At 47.9% G+C, this 24,272-nt stretch overlaps 1 protein-coding gene across 1 annotated transcript; it reads left to right on the top strand.

The window, feature by feature from the left end:
* The first annotated feature begins 70 nt into the window (after positions 1-70).
* On the top strand, positions 71-22,752 carry srms (src-related kinase lacking C-terminal regulatory tyrosine and N-terminal myristylation sites). Its single transcript, XM_085146643.1, has 8 exons — positions 71-1,574; positions 4,828-4,949; positions 9,754-9,920; positions 15,031-15,178; positions 16,645-16,803; positions 18,608-18,789; positions 19,707-19,863; positions 20,276-22,752. Exons 1-8 carry the CDS (start codon positions 1,201-1,203, stop codon positions 20,473-20,475), a joined length of 1,509 nt encoding a protein of 502 aa, XP_085002769.1. The 5' UTR covers positions 71-1,200; the 3' UTR covers positions 20,476-22,752.
* Positions 22,753-24,272: the final 1,520 nt, after the last annotated feature.

Here is a 24,272-nt window from a genome sequence, read left to right as displayed (position 1 = left end):
GACTGACTCCTCACTGCACCGCATTTACAGATCGCATCCAGGGCCGTTTGCAGGTTCGTCTGGGGCCTCTGACAGAAATCCGCTCAGTCGGATGCAGCACACCGGAGCGTGGGCTGAATGATCTGCAGCATCGAGTGTTCGGATTAAAGTCACTTCCTGTTTGGTTTGGGAAGTCGTCGTAATTTGATCACATGACTTCATAGCACATTACACATCATAACACAGACTGTATATAAAAGATGCTTGGTTAGCACAGACTGTGTGGAAGCATCACACATGCACAGAATGACATCCAATCACAATCCTGGAATTAGCACCAAACCTGGAGCTCCGCCTTCTTGGTCTGTTAGTACAGTGTTAGCCATGTTATCGGTCACATGATGTCATTAAACATGAAGTTTTTACTGCCTGTGTTCCTCAATAATTCATTGTATGAATACGTTTATGTTTGATTTGCACTTCCATGTTTATTTGTACTGGAAGGTTTCAACAGACTCACTGCTGCCTCTGCTGGACGTCAGAGGAACTGCAGGAATATAAATAAAATGGAGTTGTTAGAACTATGGCCACACTCACATCATTTCATTAAACATTTATTCTTTAAATGCTCAAATGTTTCTGACGTCTGTGTCGTGGCCCTTTGGGGGACTGCGATCCTCATGTTGGACACCAGTGTGCTGCAACCTGAGTCCATGAGTCACCCTGTGGGTGTGTTTGTAACGGCGGACTGACACCTGAATACCGGAGCGTGTTGCGGCTGTCAGGTGAGTTTCAGATGCATCTGCTTCTGTTCCTGTGACGTCACAAAAGCTAAAACTTCCAAAGCAGGTGGGACACGTGGTCATCCCGGGTGTCCCGGGACAGGATGGAGACCCAGCACACACACACACCTCCCTCCTCTCTCACGCAGACACCTGCGGGGCTCCTCCCCCTCGGTTTGCAGGTGTGTGAGCAGCAGGAGGTGCGCAGAGCTCCGAACCCGATCCTCCGCGCTGTGCTGCGGTGCTCGACCCGCATAGCCTCGGTTTCCGTTTGCGCACTCCCGCAGCCGCCGAACAAACCGGTTCCTCCGGTCCGCCAGCCGGCGGGGCGGGATGTTTCCGGAGAGAGGCAGTCGGGAGCGGCAGGCGCGTGCGTGCTGGAGGACGCATTTCGGTGAGAGCGACGGGCCGCGGCGGGCACAGACCTGCGCGTGCCGGGATGGAGAGCTGCTGCCGCGCGTGTTTGCCGTGCTGCTCGTGCCTCTGGGACCGGATATGGCCCGGCCTCCGGTACCCCGGGCCCCGCGACCACGTCATCGCCAACCCGGCGGCGCACGCGGCCGAGATCCGCACCGTGTCCGGCGACATCCGCGTCCCCGCGCCCAAGAAGCGGCCCGCGCAGCTGTACGCGGCGCTCTTCGACTTCGAGGCCCGCAGCGACGACGAGCTGACGGTTAAGGAGGGCGACAAGCTGTCGGTGATCGAGAAGCGCGGAGACTACGTGCTGGCCAAGAAGCTCACCGGGAGCCTGGAGTCCGGCCTCGTCCCCGCCAACTACGTGGCTCTGCTGCAGGACGAGTTCGCCAAACACAAGTGAGTGCCGCGCACACACACACACACACACACAGGGGCGACCCCGCAGCTCGCAGTGATGGCGTCGACTGCTGAATGAAGTTAGGACGTCAGTGTGAACTTGAGCACGTTGACGGTCGTTTAGATGAAACTTTGAGTTTCCAGATGAGTTTCACTCACAGCTTTGGCTGCATGTTTGTTGATGTGGAGCAGCAGATATTTAATCTGGAGCCAGTCTGTGTGCTGCAGAGAGAAACTGACTCTTCAAGATAACAGCTGACAGTGAGACCAAAACTCCTGATGCTGATCCCAGCTCTGGTCCCAGCTCTGGTCCCAGCTCTGATCCCAGCTCTGATCCCAGCTCTGATTGGACCATGAGGCTTGTTTTGGGCTTCCTCCAAAACTCCGACAGCCTCAGCGTCCCTGCAGCTTACAGAAAATGACACTTCAGGCTCTTAAAGACTAAAATTGATACTAAACAAGAAACTCTTTGTAAATTAGATCTGAGAGTTTGAGGTTTTTCTGGTTTGGTTCAGGCTCTGAGTCTGAGGTAAAGTTAGGGCGGGGCCACAGTGACAGGTGACTGTGAAAATATTAGTCACATAATAAGATCCACCTAAAATTAGCCCACACCAACTACAGCCGTGTATTTTCCGTGTGTGCTCTGAAACACATCCTGCTGTCAGAAATGCTGCAGAGGTGCTGAGTAGCCAAAAACACAAACCCTAAACAGGACAGAGTGATGCCGTTTCATATCCAAAGGGTCAAAGGTCAAGTGAAAATGGGCGCTTTTTAAGGAATAAAAGAAACCTGATTTTTAGAGTGTTGCTGTCAGAGCAGAGTGGATCTGTTATTGGTAGAACTGTGTCATGTGACTGCTTTCACACAGTTTAAGGTGTTTTTAGATTTACTGGAGAAAGTGACGTAAGTGTGGCGTGGAGCTGTGGGTGGGGCTTCAGCACAGTGAGCAGTCATTCTTCCTGTCATGTGATGGCATTTGTCTCCACCCATCAGAGACACAACATGAACTCTTACTGAGAGCAGCTTAACCCTCATCCTCCTGCGTGCCGTGGGTGCTCTGTGGTCAGACGTCAGCTGACCCTCCACTCCTGCCGTTTTCGACCCCATTTCTCCCAATTACATCCCTGAAAGCTAAAAAGTTTCGAGACTTTGTGTGCAGAGGAATGAAAAGCACGGTCCCGGCGTTCAGACAAAGTCAGGTGTGAATGTCTGAAGGTATCCGGCCCACGGCTGCAGGTGCTCCATTATTCATACGCCTGCAGCTGAGCTCTGTGTGCTCCACCTTCGGTGTGAACGCTGCCGACCCGACAGTGACTGCGTTTGTCTGACAGCAGAACAAGAGGACGAGTCGGGCTGCTGAAGTTTGGACTCATCCAAAGTCTGCAGAGCATCACAGCCCAGCTCTGCACCCTTTAACAACCCAGGAATGTTCATCGTGATCTCAGAATCGTCAGAGGGAAAATGAAGCCACGTTTCAGACTAATATACCAACAGACTAAAGTGTCCTCTGCAGAGTCATCAAAGCTAAATGAAGCAATCCAGACGCGCGGCTCAGATTTCCAGCGTTAATGAAGCATTAACAAACATTTCATTTATTCATTTCAGCCTTTACATCCCCTCATTCGTCCAGTTTCACACGCTCAAACCTGATTGGACGTAAGGATGAGGAACCCGCACACAGGCAGGCGTGTGTGAGGCTTTCTCAGCTCTGCAGTGCAGCTGCTTTCAGGTGCTGCTGGTTTTGTGGGTGTTTATGCCCTCAGTTTTGTCTTTAGGGAGTTGTGAGCATGCTCAGTTAGGCTGGGGCTCTTTCTTTGGACGCGGTACAGCCGAGTGTTTCAGTATCTCTCTTATTTTGCTTTTATGAGAATGAAAAGTGCCTGTGCAGAACTTCAGCTTCGTGATCTGAGCTGGAATCATGTTCAGCTGCATCAAAGTCAAATCCATTTTCATAACCATCAAGATTCAGAGCTTTGGATCGCTTCCTTTCCTGCTCCGTTCACCCAGTTTCACCCCTTTCTTGTCCAGTCTGCCCACCTGTCTGTGCCCGAGTGTTAACTGCATTTTCAGATGCTTTGTGTTTTTTCAGTCAGCTTCCTTTTTCCAGCCTTTCACGACCTTCTTTTCTACTTTGAGCGCCATATCAAGATTTCCAAGCACAGCTATCAAATGCAAATTCCTTTATCTCCTTAACTTGCTGGGAAATGACGTGGAAGCAGGCCACGCCTCCTTAGAAACACTTATCAGTTACTTTGAGCCTGTGAACGTGAACAGGAAGGCAGTTTGACTTTTAACACCCACAAAAATTCACCTGAGAATATCTGACCTCGTCATTCCAAAGCATGTGATAAGAATCTGGCATTGTTATCTAAATCCGTCCTCCTCTGGATGAGAGGGCGGAGCCTGAAATTACCAGCTAATGCTATGTAGCTCAGTTAGCATGGACAGAAACCTGCTCGTCGGCGCTCCGGAAACTGGAGCCTTATTTGTACAGTGACCTCACAGCAGCCATGTTATTGGTCACATAATGTCATCAAAAAAGGCTCCAACAGCACAAACACGTCCAGCTCAACCTAGCAGCTACAGCCACCTGTGTCTCTATCCACCTGTCAGAGGCCACGCCCCCTAATAATGCAAACTTAATATAATTTAAACGTAGGCGACTTTTAAAAACGTGCTCCTCCGTACAGGTGTCACGTGGGGGGACCAATCAGTGTCTATCAGGCTGTAAACATGGACTCACTGCTGCCTCTGCTGGACGGCACAGGAACTGCAGGTTTTATTTTTCAGCTGTTTGGAAAAAGGTGCAGGTGAATCTTTTTACAAAACGTGCACATGAACCATGTAAACCTGAAACCAGGAAATGTTTGGTGTTCCTACTTTTTTGTTATTTCTAGCAGAAACTAATGATGGGTGAGTAATGAGCTGTGATTTGTTTCTCCCACAGCATCATTAAACTCTGGTTTACAAACCTGTTGCTGCTCGAGTTTGAGCTGGTTTCAGTGAAACCCGAGCATCGTGCCGCTCGGACCCGCCCTCTCTGATAACTCAAAGTAAATACAGGCGGGTTTGTCTGGGCAAACGGGCGGGACCGCACGGCTCCGTCTGTCAGACTGACCGGGCGTCACGTGTGTGCTTTTGTTCTTGTAGGGCTTCACGTGTGACGCATTCTTCATGTCTGTCTCTTCCTTTCCCTCTCTCTCTCCATCCACTCCCTCCCTCCCATCATCCCGCCAACTCCGTCTCTGTGCAGGTGGTACTACGGGAACATAAACCGTGGGAAAGCGGAGACGCTGCTGCTCGCCTCCCAAAACAAAGATGGCGCCTTCCTGGTTCGCATCAGTGAGAGTCACAGTGACGAGTACACTATCTCTGGTGAGTGAGCATTTCGTGGTGACCTCTGACCTCTTAAAGACAAACTGCCTGATGTATAAAAAGTTACAGTTGGAGGAGAAGACGCCACGAGTACACAGCAGTCCGCCTTCAAAGGAAACTCGTGGGCGTCGACATGATTCTGGCCTGAGGTCTCTGTTTAAAGTACTTTCTAACACTCGAGGATTAAAAATGTAAAAGCCTGGTTGGAACAGAGCCGATTTAAGCAGCTGCTGCAGCACTTTAATAACGTTTAATTTATTCACATTTATCAGTGCAGACCTGCCTCACCCACATTTATAACTGTGTAATAAGCTATCTGTAAGTTTCAGTGTTGAGCTGTTTTAGCCATCAGACCAGGTGGAAGCTGCTGCATGTCTCCTCCTCCTCTCCTGTCGTGTTCCCCATCCATCACCTCCTCCTGCCCTCCTCAGCACTGCTGTCAGTGAAGGTCTGCAGCCAGCCGTGATTGGTTGGTTCCTCAGTATGAGGTCACTCCTCGAGCAGCTTTTATCGCAGTACGATGAAGGCAGATGTTTTTTACTTGCAGCTGATTGTTTTGTGTCTGAATGGAGATTGATAAGAGTTCCACACACGGTGGCCTGGTTAAGACCAGGCAGAGGTCAGGTGTGTTCAGGGGCATTTAAATCCCAGCAGTTTGGTAACAGAGCCGATATGAGGGCCGGGTCGGCTCTGAATGCCAGTCAGGGACCGGTCTGGGACTAATCAAGGACTGGTCTGGGACTAATCAGGGTCCGGTCTGGGACTAATCTGGGACCGGTCTGGGACTAATCAGGGTCCGGTCTGGGACTAATCTGGGTCCGGTCTGGGACTAATCTGGGTCCGTTCTGGGACTAATCAGGGACCGGTCTGGGACTAATCTGGGACCGGTCTGGGACTAGTCAGGGACTAATCAGGGACCGGTCTGGGACTAATCAGGGTCCGGTCTGGGACCGGTCTGGGACTAATCTGGGACCGGTCTGGGACTAGTCAGGGACTAATCAGGGTCCGGTTTGGGACTAATCAGGGTCCGGTCTGGGACTAATCAGGGACCGGTCTGGGACTGGTCTGGGACTAATCAGGGACCGGTCTGGGACTAATCTGAGACCGGTCTGGGACTAATCTGGGACCGGTCTGGGACTAGTCAGGGACTAATCAGGGACTGGTCTGGGACTAATCTGGGACCGGTCTGGGACTAATGATGGGTGAGTCAGTAATGAGCTTCCAGTAGTTTGGTAACAGAGCCGATATGAGGGCCGGGTCGGCTCTGAATGCCAGTCAGGGACTGGTCTGTGACTGATCTGAGACCGGTCTGGGACTAATCAGGGACTGGTCTGGGACTAATCAGGGACCGGTCTGGGACTAATCAGTGACCTGTCTGGGACTAGTCAGGGACTAATCAGGGACTGGTCTGGGACTAATCTGGGACCGGTCTGGGACTAGTCTGGGACTAATCAGGGTCCGGTCTGGGACTAAACTGAGACCGGTCTGGGACCGGTCTGGGACTAGTCAGGGACTAATCAGGGACTGGTCTGGGACTAATCTGGGACTAATGATGGGTGAGTCAGTAATGAGCTCCCAGTAGTTTGGTAACAGAGCCGATATGAGGGCCGGGTCGGCTCTGAATGCCAGTCAGGGACCGGTCTGTGGCTAATCTGAGACCGGTCTGTGGCTAATCTGAGACCGGTCTGGGACTAATCAGGGACTGGTCTGGGACTAATCAGGGACCGGTCTGGAACTAATCAGGGACCGGTCTGGAACTAATCAGGGACTGGTCTGGGACTGTGCTCGGCACAGGTGTGCACTGTGTCTATCTGATAGATTCCAGGTGTCCTCCTCACACATGAAGGTTAGCCATGGAGTCAGGTCAACAACACAGCTTTTAGTACAGGCGTGAGCAGTCACATGTTAAAAATCCTTAATATGCCAAAAATGTGACATGCAGACACATCAGGTTATAGCAGAACTAGGACGGGTCACATAAAACAAGCGCTCTGCTGTAACACAAGCACATGACTGTTGTTAACATCAGATATTCTATAAATCAGCAGCATATCATCGTCCTTTCAGACAAATGAAACAGACTTATTATCGTATTTGTTACTCAGTGCTCGCCCACGCTGTGCTCGACTGATTTTTATTGTTAAGCTGTGTGACGCCGTCTTTTCCATAAGGCAGAAGCAGGTAAACATGTCTGCTGGTATTCACTGTGTGAGTCTGACAGTGTCACACGTCTGCTGGTCCACTCGCCGGACCGGTCTGACAGCAAAGGGACTCTTTGTGTGTCTGCTGTTCCTTTGTTTGCTTTTCAGCCACCTTAATGAAAGGTGGATGATGTCACTGAAGACTCCGCCCCCAGCTCAGCTGTTACAGTCAAAGTTTTTACTTGTATGAAATAAATTAATTGTGTGAGTAATCCCAGTACTTCAGGCTAAAACCACATTAATGAATGACTCAGTCTGCTTTATTCTGATTGGACACGAGGAGCCAGGTAGACCTCTCACCTTTCCAGCTGGAACACTAAGCTGATGTGTCAGCTCCTAAAACTCTGAAGAAACAACATGAAGAAACAACGTAGGTCCGTTCTCCTTCTCTTACTTCCTGTCTTATGTCACATGTTCGTACTGAGCACGAGCAGTTTCAGATCATGAGTTCAGTGTATGTTTAGTAACCGCTGTGAACCCCGCGGCGCCGACTGCAGCCGTCCTCTTCCCATCATCCAGACTTCCTTTAGGTTATACGTCCATTAGAAAACACTGCATACGTTTCTGTGCAGCTGACAGCAGGTACATATCTGTGAACTAATATTAAAGATGACACATACAAACTCACAGATCAGCAGAACCAGTTTAGTGGACAGAGACTGGTGACTGCACAGTAACCGCTGCTTCTTGTGCCGGAGCTCAGAGATGCTGTTGCTGCTCCGCTCTGTGGGTTTAATGTCACAGGAAACCCGGAACGCTAACATCCGGTCCTCTGTGGAGGAGGTGCCAGGAAAGGGTTACCCCTTTAACTTCACAGCCTGCTTATAGAGTGGTGAGACAGTTGTTCATGTAAAGAAGGATTATTTTGGACTGTGACTGATGCACAGCTCTTCTGTTAGAGTCCAGAGGTAAAATAGGAAGCTGTGAGTAAACAGAGTAGTTCAGCTTTAGCAGCTCATTGGTTGTTTCTGTGATGTGCATGAGCTCGCTGCGCTCAGAGCTGTAGTCACCGCAGCAGCTCTCTGATCAGGATTAGGTGCTGGAGGATTTCTGGGATTTGTGGCCTTGAAGTTATTGTTACTGCGTCCTCCAGCTCGCCTCTTTCTTCTCCGTCTCCACATCTGCAGCTTTTCCTCTCCATCCTCTACCTTTCCCCCCGCCCCCCTTCAAGGTCCTTTCGGTCCCAGGGGGACGATGCTGCAGTTAGATGCTCAGTTTTCACCGTGCTAGTCCTGCTGAAATATGCATCATCAGGGCTCTGCACAGAGCAGAGTGCAGCGAAGCTCAGTCGGCATTTTCTCCTCACACATATAAAAACGTGTTCGTCTTCCTGAATGTCAGTACATGTAACACTGCTGCATATGTGTGCATGTGCAGCAGTGCTGCAGAGCATGTCCACAGTTTCATAAGAGAACAGTGAAAATCAGGGTTTGAGTATTAAAAACGATCCTGTATCATTAACCTGTTCTTTCATGTTTAACTATGACTCCATGTATATTACACTGGAGGAAGCAGCTTAACTGGCGAGCATGAATGAAGGTAACCGTGTGTCTTCCTGGAGTTTGATGCTGTGGTCGTGTGCCGACGTCCCCCCTGAGCGAGTCCTGGTGAGGAGATCACCGACTGTGCTCAAGCTTTTCCCTTCAGGTTACTCTGCTGCACGTGCTCAGACGGCCATCATCAGAGCCTCGTTAACGCCTGTTTCCTTCCACCAATCAAACATGGCGCTCATCACGTTACCATGACAACAGTACTCACACCTGACGGCACACAGCTCAAACCTTCCTGACCCTCGACCTCATCACTGCTATCAGCTGATTCTTTGGGGGTTGAAGGCGGGACAGCTGCCATGTTTCCTGAGTTGGGAGATCCTCTGAGTGACTCTCTGTCTGTTACACGAAGGAGTCTGTGAGGAACAATCGATCCTGTGAGGAACAATCGATCCTGTGAGGAACAATCGATCCTGTGAGGAACAATCGATCCTGTGAGGAACAATCGATCCTGTGAGGAACAATCGATCCTGTGAGGAATAATCGATCCTGTGAGGAACAATCGATCCTGTGAGGAACAATCGATCCTGTGAGGAACAATCGATCCTGTGAGGAACAATCGATCCTGTGAGGAATAATCGATCCTGTGAGGAGCTCCTGTGCTCAGGAGAAACGGTGAAGGCTTCAGGCAGCTCCTCACTTCATGACTTCACCTCACTGTTTTATGGGCTGGTTTTGAACAGCTGACTTTACCTGTCATATCCTGCTGTTACCTGTGGATGAGTCGACCGTCTGAAGTTTGGAGAGGCTCTTCAGCCGTCGTTCATACAGGATCAAATGTATAAAAGTCCATTTTATACATTTGAGTATAAAATGGACTTTGGACTAAAGAGTCCGACCCCGTATAAACACGGGGTCGGACTCTTTAGTCCGACCCCGTGTTTGCAGGTTTTATTATTCGAACAACGCTGCCTCTAAACGCCAGAAACTCGTCTTTGCCTCACAGTAACTTTACTCCCATCATGAGTCCAGTTAGAGCATCCTTCTGTGTCCCATTGGTCTCGGAGTATACTGATGATATAACCACATTAAGCTCCTCCCTCTGTGTTACAGCTCGGAGCGAGGGGAAAGTGTTCCACTTCCGGGTCCAGCGCTCCTCCATCGGAGCGTACTTCATCTCGGATAAGATCTCTTTCGCCACACTGGGAGAGCTCATCGCCTACTACCAGAAAAACTCCCGCAGCCTCGGCGTGCTGCTGGAGGAGCCATGCGCCCAGCAGGTAGGACTCAAACAAACTTACTTCTCCTTGTGCCGGCGCCGACCTGCTGCAGCAGGTCACCGTCGTTTACCTCGCAGGCTGAAACCTGATGGGCTTCGTTCTTGTTGAACCTACAGCACATTTGTATTTTTCACACGTCGCTGAGTCACTGCTACGAGGCTCCGGTTTACTTCTTTAAGTTACAGTCTTTATCTGACGCGATGACGAGGACACGGATTAAAATCTGGTTTTAGTCGGAGCGCGACCCTCGACCTGAAGAACGTAAACATGCTCGATCCTGTCCAGCTGTGGACGTTTCTCTGTAACGTCTGATTGGACAGAGCAGCTGATTGATAGCTGATACCTGCACGCCACGGCGTCCTCTGTCTGAAACCAGCAGGTTTAGCTCCTCCCCGTCTGATTGGCCCTTACATTTATGAAGATCCACCAGTGGAGCAGGTTCACTGTTCACAACAAAAGACATACAAACATGAACAGACGTCCAGCAGTCTGTGTTCACGCCGTGCTGCATGAATGTTAATGCTGAACGTGTTTGTACGACTCATCAACTGTATATAATTATAACATCATTATATTTAATCAATATAGTAAATATAATGATGTTATTATTATCTTTACCAAAAACAGTAATAATATTAAAATAAAGGCTCGCCCCAAGTAACAGGATGACAGACTGTATATAAACGATGGCCATCTTCCACCTTGGTTTTTAAATCTAGTTAGTAACGTTTTATATCTGCGTCATGTTCACACACGCTGTTACTGAAATGTTCGACACTAGACGCGCCGAGGCTTCGTTCATCCTCGGCGCTTCATCGTGCAGTGAGGCTCCGGCTGTGGGGCAAAAACAAAAGGGATCACATGACCATGTCGACCAGGGGTGGCAGCTCCAGGCCTGAAGGGCCGGCGTCCTGAAGGGCCGGCGTCCTGAAGGGCCGGCGTCCTGAAGGGCCGGCGTCCTGCAGGTTTTAGATCTGGGTCAACACCTGAATCACATAATTAGTTCGTTACCAGGCTGCTGGACAACTTCAGACCTTTAAATCAGCTGTGATGATCACATCTAAAACCTGCAGGACACGGCCCTCGAGGCCTGGAGTTGCCCACCCCTGATGTGAGCCGCTGAGGACGCCACAGAAATGAGTGTAAAACACAATCACGCCATACCACGTTGCTTAGCAACATGTATTTTCCCCACACATGTTGATACCTGCTGTAACACGAGCCAGGTGACCCGTATGTGACCGATAAACACACTGGAGGCTGTGGCCACATAAAAAGACAAGTATTTAGTGCCAGAGGAACATGTGAGCGGCGCCACAGTGGAACCTGGTGACCTGCAGGGAGGGGGGCGTAGCTGAACTGAGGCCCACAGTGACCCAACCCCACCAACCAGTGACGCTAAAGAATAAAGGATTTTATTTGTAACATTAAAACCATTAAAACCATTAAAACCATTCCTCTATTGTTCTGTGTATTAACAGCAAGACAAAGTCAAACATCAAACACACCGCAAAGATGGTTACGGCCAACATGACATCATGCATTGGCCTGCGTGAGTGAGTAGCGTGATGCACGACCCGCAGGATGAGCTCTTCCTGCTTCTTGGAATCACAGGAATGCAGTCGCTGTGTTTTCTGTAGTTTCACCACAAACTGGTTTCTACTTTCATTTTAAACTTGAATGTTTAACCAACTCCACACAAGCAACCTGATTGGTGCAGGGAGGGTCCATTATGGTGTGGCGTTATTTTTGTGCCACTATTCTGAGCACGTAAAACAAATGTGCGAGTGATGCATTTTGAGCGAAGAAAAGCTGAATTTGAGTGAACAAGCTTCATTGCAAAAAATGTATTTCAGCGTTTGCTATTATCCACACACACACACACACACACACACACACAAATCTGATTGGCTGTTTTGGTCTCCAATCAGCTCGAAATGAGGAAATGCAATATCCCAGGATCTATTTTGTCCAAAACTCAAACGAGGCAGTGGCGGAGGAACACAGAGTGGCGATTTGTTTATTGCCACTTTGCGCCAGAAAGAACATCCAAGTCTGTGATTGGCTGGTTTTGTGGCACAAATATAACGGTGCAGAGAAAGAGTTGAGCGCGCACGGGCAGAAATGTTGAGAGCGCGAGCAACACGAGCGCGAGGGCAAATCCAAAAACTGAGCGAGAGGGGCTGCTGTTGTGTGTGTGTGTGTGTGTGTGTGTGTGTGTGCGCGTGCGTGTGTGGATAATAGCAAACACTGAAATACATGTTTTGCACGCAGCAATGAATTTTGTTCACTCAAATTTCTCTTTTCTTCGCTCAAAATAAATTTCTCCTCAAAATGCAACACCTGCACATTTGTTTTCCGTGCGCTCAGAATAGTTGCACAAAAATAACGCCACAGATTGTTTGATCCAGAAGCTCGGAGCTGAAAGCGGCCGGAGGTGAACCTGGACTGGAGCAGTCCTCCTGACCTCTGACCTCTGAACTATAGTGGCTCATGTTAGCGTTGGCTCCCTCCGGCCCCTACCTCACATTTTGACAGTAAAGACGTTCCATAGACATGTTTGAATTGTCATAAACAAAGTAAAGTATGTGGAAGAGTTTCAGAATAAAAGCATGCAGCAGTGTAATTATGTCATCTGTGAGCTGCAGTCTGTCTTCATGCCTCCTCAGTCTGGCGGGAGGCGATGGAGCACGCCAGCGTTTCAGACCGCCACGACCCCTCCTCCCCTGCTTCCCTGAGGAGGAAGCTTGTGCACAGGGTGATGACATCAGCTGCTTCTGAAGTCTCGGCTCAGGTTAAATCAAAGCTCTGAAACAGATGCAGTGCAGACACAGGCGCCCCCTGCAGGCAGCAGGAGTCTCTGCAGCACTTTAAATCTGATGTGCTGTCTTCATTTGCTTAATGAACAGCAGATGGGACCAATGACTGACTATTAACAGCTTAGAGCCCAAACCTTCACCCTGATTCTGAGCAGCACAACATCTCCTAACATTTGTGTCTTTGCTTGTTAAATTCTCATAGGAGTAAAACCAGCCACCTCATTGGTCACTGAATAACTGTGGTCCACAAAAACATTTCAGCATAGACACTGCTGCTTATTACTGGTCCATAAATGATTACCTTTACAGTCCAATACTATCAACAACATGATTATAACACAGTGAGGAAGCCTGAACGAGCCATCACAACCTCACCGTTTTCAAAATGCCGCCTGAAAAAGCAAACCCAGGAGTTGAAGAGGAGATCACTTAATGTCTGATGAACTGAGCAAAGTGGCTAAACAACAAATGTGCTACATGACTTATTGGATGAGATAAAACAACTAAAAAACTCGATAAAGGAGAAGGACAAGAAAACAGACAACTTGGAACGGCGAATCGAGGACCTTGAACAATACACAAGAATGGATGACTTAGTCATAAGTGGACCGGAGACGCAACACCGAACCTCCGCCAGAGTAACGGCTGGCGGAGGTAAAGATGGTGAAGATGCCCCGGCAGAGGAGCTGTAAACGCTTGAACAGCCAGTGATAAAATTCCCTCAAACGAAGAATGTAAGTATTCAGAGCCATCATATTGCAGCACACGCTCCCCAGAAAGACAGTAAAACAAAGCCAGCAATTATTCTTCGGCTTGTGAGTCGCAAACCAAAGATTGAGTTAAGCTAAAGGGCACCAGTGTGTATTTAAATGAACATTTAATGAAGAAGACTGAAAGACAGGCAAAACAAAATAAGACACAAGCGACGAGGAACTGCAAAGTAATGATGAGACTAAATGGCACCCAAAGAAGTGAAAAGAGAGAACTCAAAGAGCAATAAAAATAATCAGGAATCTATCGGAAAAGTGACGATTGGATAATGAACAAGGGTATGGAAAGTGTTTCTGGCCTCACGGCTCAAAAAACAATGGAAAAAAACACATAAATGACAAGTTTGGACCCAGATTATAGGTTTCCATTCAGAGATATTGATTATTATATTATTATAGGAAGACTTTGATTATGAAAGAACTGTGAAGGAGGTTATTTTGCCACACGCTGAGAAAACGAACTTCAAAACGTTTAACGATGCAGAGCTCAACACGCACGGCCCTGAAAGTAACACTGACCCCGATAACCATGTCTACAAGAACAACACTTGTTCTATACACACGACCAATTCAATATGAATATTAAAATGGAAAATGCATTGTCGGTCATACATTTCAACAGTAGAAGCCTGTATAAAATTTACTCTAAAATTACAGAATGTTTAAGTTAAAGTTTAATATAATTTCAATATCAGAAACATGATAATGAGAAAGTTAGTGAAATGAAAGGAAACAAATTGTTTACAATGAACAGGGTGAATAAAAAAGAAGGCGGTGTCGCTTTATATGCAGATAAAGTTCTGATTGGATGTGTGTCAAGCACCACAGATGACGTATTGGAACGTGTTGAAATCCATGTTGGAAAAGCTGAAGTTGCATCAGGATCATGCTTTGACACATTCAATGAACAACTTGCTGCTATGTTTAGCAACCTAAATGATAAAAAAGTGCAAATAATTTGTGGTGATTTTAATATAAACCCAAATGTTCATTAAACAACAGATTTCATCAAAACAATGTGTAGTAGCTGCCTTTTCCCTGTAATTATAAAACCTGAACAAAACCCAACACGAGTGAATCGTTTCTCTCGTGTTAACTTGCTGATGCTCTCGATTGGTAGAACCAACGTCAGTAAATTTCTGAGAAACTTGCTGGCGTCTCTGTGCCGTTCATTAAACTGTCGCTGCTGTTCACATGGCGAGGTGTCGGTGCGTCTGCCTGAGAAGAACAAAAATGTGTTTTCACGACGGTTTCTGGATCTCGATGCCACGCTGCAGGTTTGAATAGATGCACGTGAACTTTGTTCAGGTCCGTTAGAATCCAGAGCACGTGACTGACTGAGTGCAGTTTGAGTGGAGATGCTGCAGAGAGACGCCGCTGTCAGGCTCCACCTCCCTGGTTAACGTTTCCCACCACGAGCCTCGTGTTTGTGGCTCACTCTAAACTGCTGAGTCAGATGATATTTGATTACTCGTGTTTAAGGAAATGCGAGTGTGGACTCACCGTGTTGTCTCTGTGCAGCGGGAGCTGTTCGACATGGAGCCGTGGGAGCGGCCCAGAGAGGAGTTCAGGCTCCAGAGGAAACTGGGAGAAGGTCACTTTGGGGAGGTGTGGGAGGCTTTCTGGACCACAGAGAAGAGGAAGGTGGCCATAAAGACGCTCAAACAAGGTAAGCCTGTGAAAGAGCATCAGTCAGGCGGAAGTTTTAACCGCTGAGTCATATTTGTGGACCTGAGTGGGTAAAACCTGCATGTGTTTGGTCGTGCTGTGTTCAGGTTAACGCTGCATATCTGTGAGGCGAGCAGCTGTTGGACCATGAAGTAAAAGCTTTGTTTTGTCCTCACATCACAAATATAAAAGTGTTTTTATCACCCTCGTCCTGTCTTTTTGTTTCACGCTGACAGCTGGAAAGGTTTCACATGAATTCTGAACCTCGCAGGCTCGAGTTAACACCAGCAAAGTTTGACCTTTTCCACTGACGTCGTTAACTTCATGATTTATTGGTGGATAATTGGCAAAAAGCCTTAAAACGTCGACACTGATTCTTACAAGACTGTCGTCATCATATACTACGTACCGTATGGAGATTTAAGAGGTCACCTTTGACCTCTGACCTCTCCTTTAAGTTGAATTTATTTGGCGCTGTTTGAATTCAGGGTTTGTTTAAACGTTTAAACGTTACGGTTACAAGTGTGGGTTTGAGCGGACGCCACTTCACCTGCAGTTGGACAGGAAGTGAAGCGGCCAGAGTCCATTCACAAAAACGGGGATTTGTACCTCATCTCCAGCTCCACCGGTTATTCCGTCTGTTGGATTCTCCCTGAAGCAGCAATCTTCAGGGAGAATCCTGAAATGATGGCTGAGGGTTTTAAGCTGCAGGTGGCAGTGAAGCGCCGATACTCAGCCTGTCTGTGACTGACGGCAGCATCAGCCACAGGAATCCAGACCTGAACCAGGAAGCTCGCGTTCAGGTTTCTCTGGAGCTGAGAAGCAGTTTATGACTCGTAGCTCCCTAAAGTGATCCGACTGTCCTGACGCTGGCGTGCTGAACACCACCTCTCTACAACCTCCACATTCACCCACAGACTGGATGACTCCATCACATACCTGCTAATCAGTGACACACAATCAAAATCCCAGAATCCCACTGTGCACCAAACCTGAAGCTCCGCCTTCTCAGACTGCCTGAGGAGGCGGAGCTTCAGGTTTGGTGCAGTGACCTCACAGCAGCCATGTTATTGGTCAGATAATTTAAAAGGTTAGCAGACAGCTAGCACCTTTGGCCACCTGTCAGGTATAAACTGCTTCTCAGCTCCAGAGAAACCTGAACGCAAGCTTCCTGGTTCAGGTCTGCATTCCTGTGAGTGATGCTGCCGCCAGTCGTTGCCGTAGGCCATAACTCACTCTTTCTCTCATCGCTCTCTTTGGAGCTTCAGCTTCATTTTTCAGCTCCGTAGGCTGAAGGTTTGTTAACACACACATGAAAGTGACGAGGGCAGAATAAATGATGAAGCTCCAGCAGAAAGTATAAAAACACTACGACCCAAAATGTCTCCGCTGAGGAAGAAAGTGACTAAAGTGTGAAAAGGCACAGATGTGTAACAAGTTCTGTTTGTCCTCCTCGTCTTCCTCCAGAGGACACAAAGCAGGATGAGTTTGTGAAGGAGGTGCAGGCGCTGAAGAGCCTCCATCACCCGAAGCTCATCCAGCTGCTGGCCATGTGCTCCCGAGGAGAGCCCGTCTACATCGTCACCGAGCTCATGACCAAAGGCAGCCTCAAGTCCTACCTGGCCTGTGAGAGCGCACACACAGACACACACGCGCGCGCGCGCGCACGCGCACGCGCACGCACACACACATGCACACACACAGACACACGCGCACACACGCACACACACATGCACACGCACACACACAGACACAGACACACGCACACACACACACACACACGCACACACACAGACACACGCACACACACACACACATGCACACACACAGACGCACACACACACACACACAGACACACACACGCACACACACAGACACACGCACACACACACACACACACACAGACACACACACGCACACACACAGACACACGCACGCACACACACACACACACACACAGTTTTTAATGGGTTACAACAGTGGTTTGTTCTGCGGGGTTCTGCCCCCACAGCAGCTCGGTCCTGTCGGCCTGTAGTCGCTGCCCCCCCTCCCTCCCCCGTTACCATCAGTAAGGAGGGGGTCACCTGTGATTCTGCCTGCTGCCGTACACAGAAGCCTTCAGACGGAGGAGCGCGATCAGCGTCTCAGGTATTTCGAGCACAGCAGTAAAAACTCTGTGAAGCACAGGAGGAAGCTGGCACGCGTCCACGGCTTCGCTTCAGGGAGTGAGTGGCGGGAACTGACAAACACTGACGTGCATGTAGAGCAGCACCTGAGCCCGTCCAGGTGAGTCACCACTGCCTTTGTGTAGCAAGTAGCAGCGGCTCACACGCGAGTCGGGTTGTTCCTACGAAGGAATTTAACGCACAGCTGTAAGTACAGACCGCGCTTTGAGGCCGTCTGTGTCGAAGCTCCGCCTGTTTTTCAGATGAAGCAACAGAGCGATCCAAACCTCCTGCTGTGTGAACGGTCAGAGCTGCAGTCGAGCGTCTGCGATGAGCCACACATCGCTGTGGGGGACGTCTGCTCCACTCTTCTTTGTTTGAACACTGAGGGTTTCCAGCATAAACAGCTGTTTAAGGTCACGCTGAAGCACCTCAGTCTGAGTCCAGAGGTGGGCCCGCTGCCCACGCCGTCGGCCTGCAGCTGTGTATGAAACGCTGTTAGGCTGACGTAACGGGACTCAAACCTTCCAGAAAGTTCAGTCTCGTCAGGCCACACGACGTTTCCCAGAAGTCTCAGAGATGATCCAGATGTTTTTGGCAGATGTGTGATTTGTGATGTTTTTGGTTTTCTCCTTGGACTCGCCCACGGAGGCCATTTTTGCCCAGTCTCTTTCTTATTGCTGACCTCTGACCTCGGTCGTCTTCTCGCTGTCTCGTTAAGCTGTCAGGCTGCGGTAACAAGCATCAGACGTCTCCTTTAGATTGTGGCGAGATGTTTCGCTTTAGGCTCGGTGTAGCGTCCTGGATATTTGCGTCCTGGAAGGGAGGTGATGTCACGGTTTCAGATGGCTCGTTCGCCTCCTCGCTCCTCTCTCTGTCGGCGAGGTTCAGTTGGTTTAGTTCTTCACACAACGAAGCAAAGACGCTGACGTGACCCTACATCAGTGTCATGGAGAAGAGGCGGTCAGCTGATTGTTATTCAGCTAAACCTGCAGACAAAAGCGTTTCATGGACTTCCTGTGAATCCAGCGAGGATCGCCGCTCTCACGTCTTCCTCTCAGCGAGGCTGATCCCTCATCAGCATCCTGCTAAGCAGCTGGTGATGCTGTCAGGAGGCTGCTGCCGGCTTCACGCCCCAAACCAAAATGGAAACAGAGCGATAACTGACCTGACACACAACGCTCGCGTGGTGTATCTGATCACAGAGAAAAGTTGCCTGTTTTTGTCACATGGTCATCTCTGATTGGCTGTCTGTGTCTCCTCAGCTCCCGAAGGCCTGGCGCTCACCTCGGCTCACCTCATCTACATGGGCAGTCAGGTGGCGGAGGGCATGGCGTACCTGGAGGACAGGAGCATCGTGCACAGAGACCTGGCTGCCAGGAACATCCTGGTGGGAGACGACCTCGTCTGTAAGGTGGCCGACTTTGGACTGGCTCGCATCATCAGGGTAACACTTCCTGTTCATCACGCCGTTTTATTGTACAAGAACAGAAGGAGCTTTTATTTTGAAGGACAAAATATGTGACATGTAAATGGTTCAGGCGTGTTACTCTGCTTAAAGCTTTAAAACGTCACTGCTGAAACTGAAGCTTCACACACATCAAATGGAGCAGTGATAGCTGTAATAACACTGTTATTACTGTTGTTATTGTCATATATTTATATATATGACAATAACAACAGTAATAACAGTGTTATTACTGTTGTTATTGTCATATATAAATATATATATCATATATAACAACAGTTATATATGACAATTGTCATATATAACTGTTGTTATATATGACAATTGTCATATATAAATATATATGACAATTGTCATATATAACTGTTGTTATATATGATATATATATTTATATATGACAATTGTCATATATAAATATATATGACAATTGTCATATATAACTGTTGTTATATATGATAATTGTCATATATATTTATATATATGACAATAACAACAGTGTGTCATATATATAAATATATGACAATAACAACAGTAATAACAGTGTTATTACTGTTGTTATTGTCATATATATAAATATATGACAATAACAACAGTGTGTCATATATATAAATATATGACAATAACAACAGTAATAACAGTGTTATTACTGTTGTTATTGTCATATATATATATATATATATATATATATATATCTGTGTTCCCTGCAGATGTTTCAGGGTGTATTAGAGATGAAACTCTGGACAGACATCAGGTCAGAGGCCTTTACTCGAGTCCCCTCACACCTTACTTCCTCGGTGGAGGGAGTAAGGTGTGAGGGGACTCGAGGACATGCTGTGATGAGGTGGACAGCAGGTCCTGGAGTGTAACTGAAATCTTTGTGGTCCTCGTGTGTGCAGGACAGCGTGTACACAGCCAGCAGGAACACAAAGATCCCCGTTCGATGGACGGCGCCCGAGGCGGCGCTTCACCAGCGCTTCTCCGTCAAGTCGGACGTGTGGTCATTCGGGGTGCTGCTGTATGAGATGATGTCACGGGGCAAAATGCCCTATGAAGGTACCGCAGTGAGACTCAGTGTGTCCAACCTGTTCAACAGAGAGCAGCTATTCAGAGCGCCTCACAAAAGCCTCACAGCAGCAGCAACGGGCGTCGTACCGGCACGCCTTCGCCACGCGCCAGACTGAGCGTAGCAAAACAAAAGTGTGTGTGTGTGTGTGTGTGTATGTGCTGGATAGTGCAGTGGTAACACGACACGCCTAATTTCAGCTGTAAAGTCCAGTTTTCTTCCTCGGTGGTTGGTTCTCCCTGCTGGCTGCTCTGATTGGCTGTCGTGTGAGCCTGTGGCTGTGAGCGCTCAGTAAGCTCAGGAAAGAGTCGATTATGTGAATCACCACACTCAGGTCCTTTCTGTCGTTCAGAGTTTGAGTTTGGACTGAGCTCGTGTTTACCTGTCTGTCCTCTCCTCCAGGTAAGAGCAACAAGGAAGTGATGGATCTACTAACGTCGGGCTTCCGGCTGCCCTGTCCGAGCCGCTGTCCTTCGAACATTTACCGCATCATGATGGACTGCTGGGCCATCGAGCCCTCCAAGAGACCCTCCTTCCACGCCCTGCACAGCCAGCTGGACTCCATATATGCCAAGATATATTTTAAGACCGTGGAGGTGTAGGCCGCACAGGTATCCTCCTCCTGTCCTGGGACGGAGGGGGTGGGGAAGACTTCTGCCAAATCCATCGGGACTCCTCAGAGGAATCATGATCGATACTCGGGTTTACAGAGAGAGTGAACAGTGTGGGGGAGGCGTGGAGGTCCGCTCGTACCTGAAACGACGCGGACCCTCGGCCGATTCGCAGAAACGGCTCTTTTTAGTTTTCTACCATCGGTTTTCTAAATGAGAGTTTATTACTTCAGTGCGGCGTCGGTCTGTGCGTGCGCACTCTGGACTCACAGGTCACGACCTGAATGAATGACGTGTGTTTTGAATGCAAAGCCTTCTGGGTAAAAATATTTTGTGCAATAAGAACGCCTGCTGGGGTCTTTTAGCCACGCTAGCGGCTCGGCTCAGAGCAGCGCTCCGGTGGACTCCCACAGTCCTGATTGGTCAGAGCAGCTTCGACAGCCAACGTTAACCAGACGTCTATTTGTAACACGGCATCAAAACATGTTTGAGACGTGAAAAAGACCCAAATCTATGCAGAGAAGCAGCCTTGCTGCTAAAAGTGTCGCTCAGCATCGTCATTAAAGTGTCACATGATCACAGACACGCCTACACAGCACCAAAACATCTGCCTGCTCGCTACGAAAGACCACAAAGCCAGCAGTCAGTGTGATTACAGTAGTGTGATTACAGTAGTGTGATTACAGTAGTGTGATTACAGTAATGTGATTACAGTAATGTGATTACAGTAATGTGATTACAGCAATGCCCCAAACCTCTGAGAAAACCTGATTCACGTCACCACTTCCTCCCTGCAGTGAATCAGAGATGTGTTCAGGCGTCCGTGTCTTTAATGTTAAAATCTGCATACGCAGCCAAAGCTGCAGTCACACCTGCAGTCACACCTGCAGTCACACCTGCAGTCACACCTGCAGTCACACCTGCAGTCACACCTGTCCTCTCAGGCTGCGCCCATGCACCGCTGCGTGCTCTCTGGCTGAACTCTGTTAATCTGATGAACCCACAGGCGTGAAGTATTCTTTCCCTCTCTGAAGGACACGCGTTACACATCAAGCCTCGACGCAGCGCCGCGCGTTCATGCTCTTCTAACAGCCAGTTACAGCTCCAGTGCCTATGTTTACAACACACACACACACACACACACACACACACACACACACACACACACACAGTGACTCAGCCACACTCAGAGAACTCTTCAGGGTGGGTGGGGGTGGGGGTGGGCTGTGTGGGGTTCTGCACCACTAAATTGTACAACATTATGTTGCAACCTGCAATGCAATTTAAGAGCAATGCAACTTTGGTCTTTTATGCATGAGCAACAAAGCCAAGTTGAGGAAACTTGAGCCATAAACACCGAATCACACGTCCGACCTGTGACGCTGCAAATAAAGTTTTTTTAAACACTGTGGAAACGAGTGTGTGTGCTGTCACTCATTCACACGTCACGGGGCGTAACGCCGCACTGATGTGCAGCACTTCCTGAAGTGTGTGTAACCTGTTTAACAGCCTTCCCCAGCGACCGGCCTCGCAAGAGACTGTGACGAGGCGGCAGTGGGCGGGGCTCCAAACCGAGCACAGCAGAATCTAACAAACAACTTTGAATTATCTTCTAACAACAATAAATAAAAACTGTCATGGACACGATTGTACAGAGAGTGTCGATAAAGTTTCATTATTGATGGGATTTTGTTTTAAAGCTGAAACGTGTGCAGCAGCTGAAGCAGCGTTAACACAGGAGCGTGTTACAGACTGCACAACAACAACAACAACAATCATATGTTTAGTCTGGACACACACGGACGGTGGACAGCAGCCCTGACCTCTGCTGTGTGTGAGAGACAATTCAGCTGAACAGGTTTGTGTTTCCCGTTCAGATAATGATAAAAATAGAGCCTGACAGTAAACAGCAGTTCTTGTCTTGGCCTGTAGGGGGCGCAGCACTCTCCCTGCTCTGATGTCTCATTCCGCTGACAGGGACTAGAAAGAGAGCAGGTTTCTCCTGTTTTGGCTTCCTGTTAAATCCAGAATTCAAAATCCTGCTCCTCACAGACAAGGTCGTAAATAATCCAACTGTATTTATAAAGCACCTTAAACAACAAGCTGACCAAAGCGCTTTCCAATAGTAAAGCAGAGATAGCAGCTGAAAACCAAACATTAAGCAAAGAAATGAATATAAATGACAATAAAATAAATACATGAATGAAAAAGAAGATAAAAATAAATCAGTATATATATAAAATATTAAAACATGAGTAAAATGGACAATAAGATATACAATGAATAAAATTAACAAATTTTATAATATGTTAAACAAATATAATAATTTTATTCTAATAATTATTGAGTCTATTATGTCTTTTAAACTGCTATTTGACATGTTTTCAGTATTTGTCCTGTTATAAATATTTGTTGGTAAACCAAACCTGTGTAAAATATAAATTCAGTAAGCCAATAAACAAAAACACTTCTTTAAGCAGTTATCTGTGTTTCACGCTCAACACGGTGATATAACACATACAGCTCATCTCCAGCGAGATAAGGTGCAGCGGTAAAGAATCACTAAAGTGTCTCGTGGTAACGTGAAGATCAGTCTTTAAGCTCCAACACCAGCTCGAGCGCAGCCACGGCCCCTCCAAAGGATCCTTCACCTCAGGAGAGAATCCGGATCCCAGGAAGCGGATTCTGTTTCCACTGAGAAACGTTTCATCATCATCCAAGACTGAAGAGTCACTGGGATGAGCGACAAAACGTTTCTCCCGTGAAGCCTTTGGGACTTGTAAACAGCACAATGGGCTGTGAGGTCAGTTTATGATCACTAACATGCAAATTATAATAACCGCTGATCGGTGGTCAGGAGTCACAGAGAGGTGGGGACGCGGCAAAGCTCGGCTCTGAGACTGGAGAGAATATGATATCAACAGGATGCTTCACGGTGTAAACGTATAGATGAGCTCCCTTCATCCCCCTGCTGTTCAGGTTTGAAGTCTGATATCTGATCTGATAGTTGGGATTATAGTGATGACACGGAGACCTCAGCACGAAAGGCTCTTCACCAAAGGAAAATGTAAAAATAGCAGAAGCAGCGAGCAAAAAGCTGCTCTGAGGGCTTCAACGGCAATAAAACGTTTTCCTTTGATCAGCGAGAAGACTAACAATCATCTTCTACACGACATTTTAATACAAATTAATAAATGTGGTTCTTTACATTTTGGGATAGTTGCCTTGTTTCCTGCCGACTCTTTGTTTGAATCGAGATGTGGAATAATGTGGGCCTGACACCAACAAAGGTGATCTGCTGTAACCCGCGAGCTCACCGCGGTCAAGTGAGCCTCACTTACGAAGTCACAGTCAAGCTCGCCGCACCGAAAATGTTGTTGCACTACTCTTACGCATATTACGGTATGGGTGCCGACTGGCTTAGAAACGCAGTCTTTGTGTCCTGACAATATTTGACTTCACAATCCACTCCCAGTGTTGGTTCATCTCCACGTTTCCCCCTGTGATCCACAGCAAAAATTACTGTATGACAATATATATAACAATAACATTTACCCAATTTACTCTACTGTACTTTTAATATCCTCATCTTTGAGCTCAGATTGCCATACTCCTTTTGTCCTCTGGGGTAAAGCGTCTGCTTTGACTTGATAAAGCATGAATTATAAATTATCATCCGTCTCCATGTTTCAATGTTTTATCAAACTGTATTTCAACTGATTACCTGAAATCTTTATGTGTTTTGACATTGTATTACACCTGGGCATGGGCCTTAGTGAACCCCCACT

This window comes from Neolamprologus multifasciatus, chromosome 20 (genome assembly GCF_963576455.1).
Source record: "Neolamprologus multifasciatus chromosome 20, fNeoMul1.2, whole genome shotgun sequence".
NCBI classification, from domain to species: Eukaryota; Metazoa; Chordata; class Actinopteri; order Cichliformes; family Cichlidae; genus Neolamprologus; species Neolamprologus multifasciatus.
Note: the sequence above shows the minus strand (reverse complement) of the source record. Positions and strands in the feature narration are given on the sequence as shown.

Excerpts from the sequence above, each read along its gene's own strand:
- srms (XM_085146643.1), top strand. The coding sequence starts at position 1,201 with ATGGAGAGCTGCTGCCGCGCGTGTTTGCCGTGCTGCTCGTGCCTCTGG. Across the intron at positions 18,790-19,706 it reads GACTGGCTCGCATCATCAGG|GACAGCGTGTACACAGCCAG; the intron begins GTAACACTTCCT and ends TCGTGTGTGCAG. Across the intron at positions 19,864-20,275 it reads GGGCAAAATGCCCTATGAAG|GTAAGAGCAACAAGGAAGTG; the intron begins GTACCGCAGTGA and ends CCTCTCCTCCAG.